Source organism: Plectropomus leopardus, chromosome 11 (genome assembly GCF_008729295.1).
Source record: "Plectropomus leopardus isolate mb chromosome 11, YSFRI_Pleo_2.0, whole genome shotgun sequence".
Classification (NCBI taxonomy): Eukaryota; Metazoa; Chordata; class Actinopteri; order Perciformes; family Serranidae; genus Plectropomus; species Plectropomus leopardus.
In genome coordinates this window covers 14,511,584-14,520,831 of record NC_056473.1, presented here as the reverse complement: position 1 = coordinate 14,520,831, position 9,248 = coordinate 14,511,584, and the positions used below count along the sequence as shown (strand labels likewise).

Genomic DNA, 9,248 nt, shown 5'->3' with positions numbered 1-9,248 from the left:
ATTACAACAGTTTGTTATCTTCTCACCTTTGGATGTTGCCTGCAGGTGATGTGGAGGTGAAAGTTGGCCAACAGTGATCTCCATCATTTTGATTTTACATACCAGCAAGTTGAGATCTTCAGTAGTTAGTTGCTGTGGTAGAGTTGGACAAGAGAAGATGATTGATCTGAAGAAAGACTGGAGTATTTCCTTTGCAGGATGCGGTTTTATGGGGATTTACTATGTTGGAGCCAGCAGCTGTATCCTTGAACGGTTCCCTCGCTTCGTACAAGATGCATCTAAAATCTATGGAGCTTCTGCAGGTGCTCTGATGGCTGCTGTTCTTACTATTGGAATCCCCTTAGGTGAGCTTTAGGACCAAACTTCTTTTAAAAATCTACCATTTAACGCTGCCTTGGTAATTAGCAAACGTAACGAGTTAAACTGAACTATATTCAAGATGTCATTTAAATCACTATATTTTATTATATAATTCGGCACAGATTTAATGCAACAAACCGCTTTGTAGTTTGATAGATCTCCTATTTTAATGTCTGTCAACACCATGGGGAATATTTTCAAGATACATTTTGCAGCTAAGTTTGTTTTTCCTTAGATACTATGAGATATTGATTTACAGTTGTACTTCAAGGTTACTCTGTCTCTTCATTAGACATTTCTGCTTGTACCCACATTTACCTCATTAGCCTTCTCATGGGTATATAAAAAATCTCGGCTGACGTTTTGATCTGTAGAATTGTTGCTGTGGTTGTATCTTATTTGGACACTTCAAAGTACAAGACCAACTAGAGACCATCCTGCCATAAGACTACTCCAGTAAGTGAGCCAGGGGCGTAAAATCTATGTGTGGGGGGGACAATTGCCCCTTCCATACTCCCTGCTCCCTCAACTTGTCGGGCCCTTGCTCATACCATGAACATCTTCGAACTTCGAACTACACACCTGTGAAGTTTTGTATCTGCATCCTGCACAAAGTCTGTTTGACTGCTCACTGTATGGACTGTATAAGATCATGGGTGTAGCCAACATAACCATCACCCATTGGTTTGTGGACTGTCGTTTTGAAGCATCAGCATTTCGGCCATTGCCATCTTCTTTGTTTAAAGCCTGTGGTAACCCTCTCCAATCAACCACCCAAACCGACCCTAACTTGGTATGATTTATTGCCACTGTGTGCGTGTGTGTGTGTGTATTAGGAGTGATAGAGAAGACCAAGAGAAAGTTAATGGTGGACTATTGCACGCAATTTTTGTGTAAGTTATTAATGACTTGAACACCATGGCCACATCACCACGTGCTAATCGTAAGTGCCTTACTACAATTACCAGCCGAGGATGACCGTCCACAGTTTGTCTCAACTGTTCCTTTTCCTCATCAGACAGACAATTTAATTGCTTGAAGTTGGGGTCAATGACTGCACTCAGGACACTGGCCTCATCTGTGTTTGACACATGTCCCCTCCTTTAGTTTCCTTTAACACGGGGGTCTATAGACGAATCCGGCAACCAATTTGTGTGTTTTGCATCCAGTGGCGCCGTCATAACTGCGGTGGCAATTTACTGCTGCCTGCTGACAGTGACTTCCATAGATACAGTATTAAACAACAATGTTATAATGTTACAGTGTCAGCAGCATGGGTAGTTGGATTGACGGCGTAAGGCAGTGGCCCCCAGTTACTGATGAAGGTACTTCACATGACTGGTGTTCTTAAAGTTATTCTAATTTACACATAATCAAGTGATGAAGTGCTGTAATGTAACCCTACTAAAGTCACTAGCTAACGTGAGCTAGCACAATCAATAATGGGGTGCATTACTTTATTTACCGTTGCACGTGTTCTGTTTGTGATGCCGGCTAACGTTAAGTTGCCCTAGTTTGAGCAAATAACATTACAATTTCACAATAAAGCCACAATTAGTTGACTGAGTTAGGTTAGTTTATTCTGTGAGACCACTGCAGCCCCTACACAACGTTATAGTCCCCAGGAAGCAGTGTTATCTTAGCTAACGTTATTTGTTTTATCATGTTAGGCTTGGCAGCTGCAAGCTAGTCACTGTGAGATGAATAGAGACTGACTGTGAACAAAAACCTATCATGCTGCTGTTATTGGTTTCCTTTCTGTTAATATTCTTGATCCACTTCTGGCAAACATCTTGGTAGAGGCACTGTTTGTGAAGTAACGTGGGAGGGAGGGAGATGCCACCGCAGTAATGGTGACTTGTTTACTTCCGGTACTTTCTCGGATTCCTCTATAGGAATTGACTTGTATTTGGAGTCAGCTTCAAGTGGCCATTCACGAAACTGCAGTTTTTGGAACTTCTGCATCTGCTTCATTTTTCAGACCTGGAGGTTTCCACTTTGTTAACAGACATATAGACAGACAGAGAGACAGACACACAGACAGATATAGATATATAGATACAGATATAAACACCTGGCAAAGCACAAAAGTGCCTCTGTGGTGGTTCCTGCCACAGTAGGTGTCTCAGGAATACATTTTTCCTATGATGACACACACACACAAAGATTCACAAGGTGAAAGTAACCCTGCTGTCACAGCTGGTAAAAAAAATACCAAACTTTTGCACAGTTAAGAGTTTCCTTTCCCTAGGATGACCCTCCATCACCTTAAGGCACTTAAGGCACACCTGATATCAAAAGTTTTATTTGAACAATTTTGATCCGATATATGCACTTCTGTTTTTATGATTTCAAGATTAATTAGGATTTCTATTTTTAATGTGCATCAGCAGTCAAAATACCGTTTACAGCTGTTTTAACTTATAAACATGTAGAAATTCCTGCAATAACTAATGTTAATAATATGAATTTTAAATATAGCTTTATTTCCATATCAGCTTTTCAACCATGCATGAGCTAAAGGTAATGTGTTCCTCTGTGCAGAGAAATGCTGTGCTGATTTGATGTTCATGGCCAAAGAGGGCAGGAAGCACAAACTGGGGCCCCTGCACCCGGCATACAACCTCATGCAGATCGTACAGGAGTCCCTGCAGAGATGCCTTCCAGAAGACGCCCACGTTCGAGCCTCTGGGAAGCTCTGTGTGTCCCTGACCAGAGTATCTGATGGGAAAAACCAACTAGTGTCAGAGTTTGACACCAGAGAGGAGCTTATTGAGGTATATTTCACAGTTTTGGAGTTAAGCTGACCCTTTTATTGAGGTGAGGAGACAGTTCTGTGTTTTAAATATCAACATGATTCAGTGCCAAAAGAAAAAGAGTAGATACGCCTAAGATTTCAAAAGGTTGACTACACAGATGTGAATTATAGAAAAGGGGGGGGATTCATGGGGGCTGTGCAGTTTTTCAGCAGAACTGGAGTGACTCTTCCAAGTTTGCTGTCATGTCTTATGTAACAGATTTCATCCTAATTTTCACTTCCTCCTTGAAAAAATGATTTAAAGGGGAACTACACCCATTTTTAAAAAATCATACATTTTATTCCAATGGTGTAAGACAGTCCAAAAATCAACATGAACAACTCTCTCCCAAATCCAAAACTTAGTGTTAAAATTCAAATTTGTGATGTCATAGGGTATAAAGTGTAGAGCTGCTCTGTTGACAGTTAATGGTGAAAGATGATCTTGGTAACACTGAGAGAACCCCGGGGAATGATTTAAGTATATGGGTACTTACAAAAAATCTACTAAATCTTGGTGTCAGTCACATTGAAGTTAATGGGGTGAGCACATTAAATCCCACTGTAACTCATCCTATCTTTGTTGTTCCACTTCTGACTGAAAAATCCTATTACCAGTTAAAAAACATTATGTGAGGCTTACTAATATTTTTTTATTTAAATGTGCCTCATTTGTTTTCCTTGTTATTTGTCACCTAACAGATCACAGCTCTGTGTGTCATTATGGGAGAAGAATGGGATCACCATCTCTTCATTTCTGTGGAGAAAACAGTTTATTTGGACACATTTTGTGGATCCACAAAATCAGGCTCCCATTCATTGTCTACAGAGCAGGTCCAGACTTTATACTTAATTACATCACACGTTTGAGACCTGCTGCTCTGTCTTCTGGCTGTGAGAGACAGAGAGAGAGTAGCTCATGTTCACAAATATTGATTGAACTTTCTAAAGCCAAGGAAATAACATATTGGAATCATTAAATTAGGTGGTGTTCCCCTTTAAACTCGTATTTGCCCTTGACAAAGGGTTTGACTGTGCAGGGAGTTTGTGTAACTGTAAATAATTTGTCCTCCTTTTCCAGGCCCTCGTGTGCAGCTGTTTCGTCCCTTTTTACTGTGGGGTTATTCCGCCTACTTACCGTGGAGTGGTGAGTGAACCAGCAAGCTAGGATACGCAAATTGTCTCTTATGTATGGATGTTTATGGGGAAGCACTTGTTTAGTAATTGTAAAGTTTACCTTGAAATCGCAACTAGACTGAGTTCAGGAGGCAGGCACTGAATGACTGCAGCCTCTCTGTGCTTAAATTAAAATGAAATTTAAGTAAGATATTAAGTGCTTTTGCATCAGATTTGATTCATCTGTTCCCCAACCTTATATTCTCCTTATTGTGGACCTTAGTTTTGGTGTAATAATCATACCCTCTTACCAGAGTGTACAACTCCGAAACCTTCAAACTGCTCTCAAAATTCAAATTCTGGCAAACAGTGGGAAGTTAAGGCGGGTATGTACATTACCACAGTGAGATTTTATGATAAACACAACACATATAATTTAATTAGATTTCAAAACATTGTAACTTTCAATTAAACTGAGTGACCAGAAAAATATAAACACTTGTGCATTTTGATGTAATGCAATTATAAACATTAAAAAGAAAAATTTAACCACTAACTGAAGCTTACAAAATATAAAGAGCCGAATCAGCAGCTCTTTGTGTCACATAGATTCATTTGTACATAACTGCGGCTGCATTCTGATACACAGGGGTTGGTCCTATAGTTATTTTATTTTCATTAAATCAGTCCACAATATCTTAGACAGTGCTCAGTATTCTAAGTATTTTAGAGCATGATTATGACATAATGGCCCTGAGTTAAATGCCTTTCTACCCACTGATCTACGCCCTCTTTTTCCACTCAGCATTATGTGGACGGTGCTGTCAGTGACAACCTGCCTCAGTGTCACCAGAGAAACACTGTCACGTTCTCAGCGTACGCCGGTGAGAGCGATCTGTGCCCTCGAGGGAGCAGGCTCAACTTCTACGAGGTGCGCTTCAACAATGTCAGCATCCAGGTCAACTCAGAGAACATGTACAGAGTGACCAGCACCTTCTTCCCCCCGCCGCCTCAGGTGAGACACAGAGGGTCCATGTTTCAGAACTGTGCGCAGCAGATAGATGCAATTTATTTCAAAAAGTATGAAGTATAGTATTGATATGAATGAATACAGTGCTGATGTTTATACTGAACAAAACTTTAAATGCAGCACTTTTGTTTTTGTTCCTTTTTCCCACAGATTTTAGTTAAAGATCTAAGACTTTATTATGCTTTCAATAGATATATTTCTCTCAAACTTTGCTCGCAAATTTGTTAAAATCCACATTATTGAGCACTAACTAAAAAAATGTCTTACTGCTTGATGGACGCAAAGACACGAAATAGGCGTACGCCGTGTGAAACGCTCGCATAGCATTCAGTGCGAACACACCATTAAAGTATCTGATATTTACTATACTAAAGTATCAAAAATAATTGTATCATATTAAATGCACTAAAGTATTGAAAGTAAAAGTACAAGTAAATGCTAGTAATAAATAGCAAGGGGTCAGAATTTTGAGTTATGAAATTTATTTCTTCACAACATATGCTACCTTGAAAATGGAGCATACATTTTTTTTGCAGCTTTAAAAAAATAAAATCCATTTTTTCTTTCCCCCCTATTCGTCAATCTTCCATCCATCCCCTCCTCCCTTCCTCAGTTTCTTCCCTATTTTGTAATAAATAACTAAAATGCTTAAGGGATATGTAGTGAAGGACAAGTATACATGTAATTTAGGAAATGTAGTGGAGTAAAACTGAAAGTTGTCAGAAAAATAAAAATTGAATTTGAAGTGCAGATACTCCCAAAAAATGTAAGTACTGTAACTAAGCATCACACCACTGGTTCTCATTCAGCACCCAGCTTCCTCTGGACTCTTGTTCCGGTTTAATTGTTGTTATCGAGTGTGTCTCTGTAATAACTTCACTTATTGCTGTTTTTATCTACTAATGTTAGAGTAAGCACTTGTTGATGCAGGAGCCGCCGTTACTGTTCTGCCAGCAGCAGCCTGTATTCTACGTCATTAACTTCAACGCAGTCCCTGATTGGCTGTTTACGCGGTGCGGGTCCCTGATTGGCCGAAACGGCTGGTAATTTCTGTAAAGTGTTTGGGGTGACATAAAGTCCAGACTGGTACAGAGAGTGACACATGTAAAGCTCAAGTCATCAGGATGGTCTCACCAGGCTAACAGCACAGTGCCACTGACAGGCTGACTGCAGCTCACCAAGCACCTTTTGGATTTTTACAGGCAATGGCTGAAATCTGCCATAATGGCTACATAGATGCTCTCCGCTTCCTGCAAGAGAACAGTAAGGACATAATTACTATTAAATAATCATGTCAATGAAAGGTGGGGAAAATGACTTTTTTGTGCTACTACTATTACTTCTTGTTGCAAAAACCATTTCAATTTAAATGCCCATCACAGATCTGATCAGCACTGAGTGTCCCACAAGGAGTCTGGAGACAGACGCACCAAAACCTGCTTGTTGTGAGCTGAAGGTGACGGAGCTGGCTGAGTCCCATGACAACACACAACACAGTGAACTGATACCACCTCAGGATCAGCACTCATGGCTGGATCCACAGCTCATACAACATCTCCCAGTTAACATCAAAAAGGGTAAGGACATGGTCATCAGATGATCAGCAGGGGAAGCCTCCAGGGAAACAGTACAGGACTGTGATTCACACTGAAGAAGCAATAGTATATTGCTGTGCCAGTACCTTAAGTGTAATGCTACAAAACTAAAAAATATTTGTTTTTCCCTGATTGTGTCAGCGCTGTGTGAGGCCTGTAGAGAGACGCCTTCAGCTGGTGGTCTGTTGTCCCATGTGACCGGTTACCTGCCAAAGAAGGTGACGTCTTACCTGCAGATCCCCCGTTCTCTGCCTGTGGAGTCGACCTACTCTGTAGCAAGGAGGTACTGTGTATTAGCCTGTGTTCAACTTGTTACAATACCACATCTAAATTATTTCTAATATGCTTGGATCTACTTTAGAATCATAGCATCTCTTTCTTTCTTCTTCGTTCTTAGAAATTTGTGTCTGTTTTTGTCCATTTTTCACAATGAGAACTTCCATTCTTGATAAGAATTCTTAACGAATGTTTGCAGCTTTCACTCAAGTCAAATTTTAAGGTTTGTAACAGATTATTTTCACCATTGTGGTAGTGCTGATTCTGAATGTTCGTTTTTAGACTTGTGGGCTGGATTCCAGATGTACCACGGGAAATGAGCTGGCTCTACGACATGGCGGGAGACATTTACAAACAGGCTTGGAAGGACAAAAGGGAGGAATATGACAGGTGTGCAGTGTCACGTTTGTAAATGTGCAGAACATGCAAATCTGAGTGTCTTGAAAACCGTTATGCTTGGCTGTACCTGTACTTTGAGCTGTATGCTCACATTTTTGTTAACTTCAGAGTTATACAAGTGGAAACTCTGGTGGAGCACTCACCTCTCTTTTAAGACAAATCTTTGTCTCAACTCTGCACTTTTTCCAGTGAGTCTTCACTGCGCAGATCTACAAGCCTGCCATCAGGCCTGAACCTGTTGGACCAGAGAGAAGAGGACATAGACGCTCTCCCAAGGACCCCGGGAACCACTCTCACCTCCAGTTTTATCCTCCCCTGGAACACACATGGGGACCACATGCCTCTGACTCCACCCCCTACACCCACCGTCAGCCCCACCTCTGGGTTTGGTGAAGCTGCCACAGAGTCACCCAAGAATGCAGGTGGAGGCTGGGGTTTGGGCAGAGCGGTGGACTGGATTCGAAATATTGCATCCGAGCAAACTTCAGATGTCAAGAAAACGGACGATTAAGTTTTCGGCATTCAAGTAAATCTATTTAATATTGCACTGAAAGAGGAGAAAGTGAAAATGTTGAATAAATGAATGCAAAAGGATTCAGTGTTTTGTGTTGTAACTATCAAGAAAATATCAGTGGGTTATTATAAATTATAAATAAATAAATTAATATAAATTATTATTATAAATCTATCAGATACAGTAAGCAACTGTCCAGTAGTACTCGCTGTACTACCTTTCTTGAGATAAGCATACATCTATGTTCTGCCCCCTCTTCTAGTGCTCTCACATTGAGTTTGTCTTTTAGAAAAGCTGTTAATGTTCCTTAAGTTTTATGAACTTAGCTTCACTAATCCACAGCTATATATTAACAATGACTCACAGTACCATTGCAACTTCTAAAGGTGATGATGGGCGGCTGTGGCTCAGAGGTAGAGTGGGTCATCCTCTAATTGGAAGGTCAGTGGTTCAATCCCCGCTCCTCTGGGCAACATGTCGAAGTATCCGAAACCCAAATTGCTCCTGATGCCGCGTCATCGGAGTGTGAGTGCATGTGAATGATTACTGAGTAGCAGGTGGCACCTTGTACAGTGTGTGCATGTGTGTGTGAATGGGTGAATGTGGCATGTCCTGTGAAAGTGCTTTGAGTGGTCAATAAAACTAGAAAAGCGCTATACAAGTACAGTCCATTTACCATAATATGCCAGCTTCTTCTGACGCCGAGAATGTAGACGAGACGAATGTATTGATCTAAAGGAGTTGTACGGTACATCCAGAACATTGAATGGCAGCAAAGTAGAATAATGGCAGAGCAGAGTATGAAGTCACACGTCTCTGTTCATAGTTGTGGACGGTCCAGCTGACATGCATGTTAGTGCATTTGACTCCCTGAGAGCGAGTCCCACTAACCAGCTCACTGCTGCCACTCTGTTTTGTGCAGCACTGATATCAGGATAACAGCGTCACGGATACATAGGATTCACCCGCTGGTTTAGCCCCAGATATCAACATAAGTGTGTCAACATGGCGCAACAGCATGGAGGCAGAGCCAGTGTTTGCTGCAACTTATTATTGACTTTCACTGTTTTTTTCTTGTAGGGGAAACATATTTTGGTTTCCTTTATGTATGGAAGTGCGTAATGAAAATGACAAAGGAAATCTGAATTTTAAAGGTTATAT

The 9,248-nt window shown here is 40.8% G+C and overlaps 1 protein-coding gene across 1 annotated transcript; it reads left to right on the top strand.

Moving 5' to 3' along the window:
* Positions 1-32: 32 nt before the first annotated feature.
* LOC121950525 (1-acylglycerol-3-phosphate O-acyltransferase Pnpla3-like) lies at positions 33-8,126 on the top strand. Its single transcript, XM_042496552.1, has 9 exons — positions 33-344; positions 2,905-3,137; positions 4,239-4,304; positions 5,079-5,288; positions 6,506-6,566; positions 6,686-6,880; positions 7,040-7,181; positions 7,457-7,564; positions 7,763-8,126. The coding sequence occupies exons 1-9, from the start codon at positions 158-160 to the stop codon at positions 8,082-8,084; spliced, it is 1,524 nt and encodes a 507-aa protein (XP_042352486.1). The 5' UTR covers positions 33-157; the 3' UTR covers positions 8,085-8,126.
* The last annotated feature ends 1,122 nt before the right edge of the window (positions 8,127-9,248 follow it).

Excerpts from the sequence above, each read along its gene's own strand:
- LOC121950525 (XM_042496552.1), top strand. The coding sequence starts at position 158 with ATGATTGATCTGAAGAAAGACTGGAGTATTTCCTTTGCAGGATGCGGT. Across the intron at positions 3,138-4,238 it reads CCAGAGAGGAGCTTATTGAG|GCCCTCGTGTGCAGCTGTTT; the intron begins GTATATTTCACA and ends CTCCTTTTCCAG. Across the intron at positions 5,289-6,505 it reads TCTTCCCCCCGCCGCCTCAG|GCAATGGCTGAAATCTGCCA; the intron begins GTGAGACACAGA and ends GGATTTTTACAG.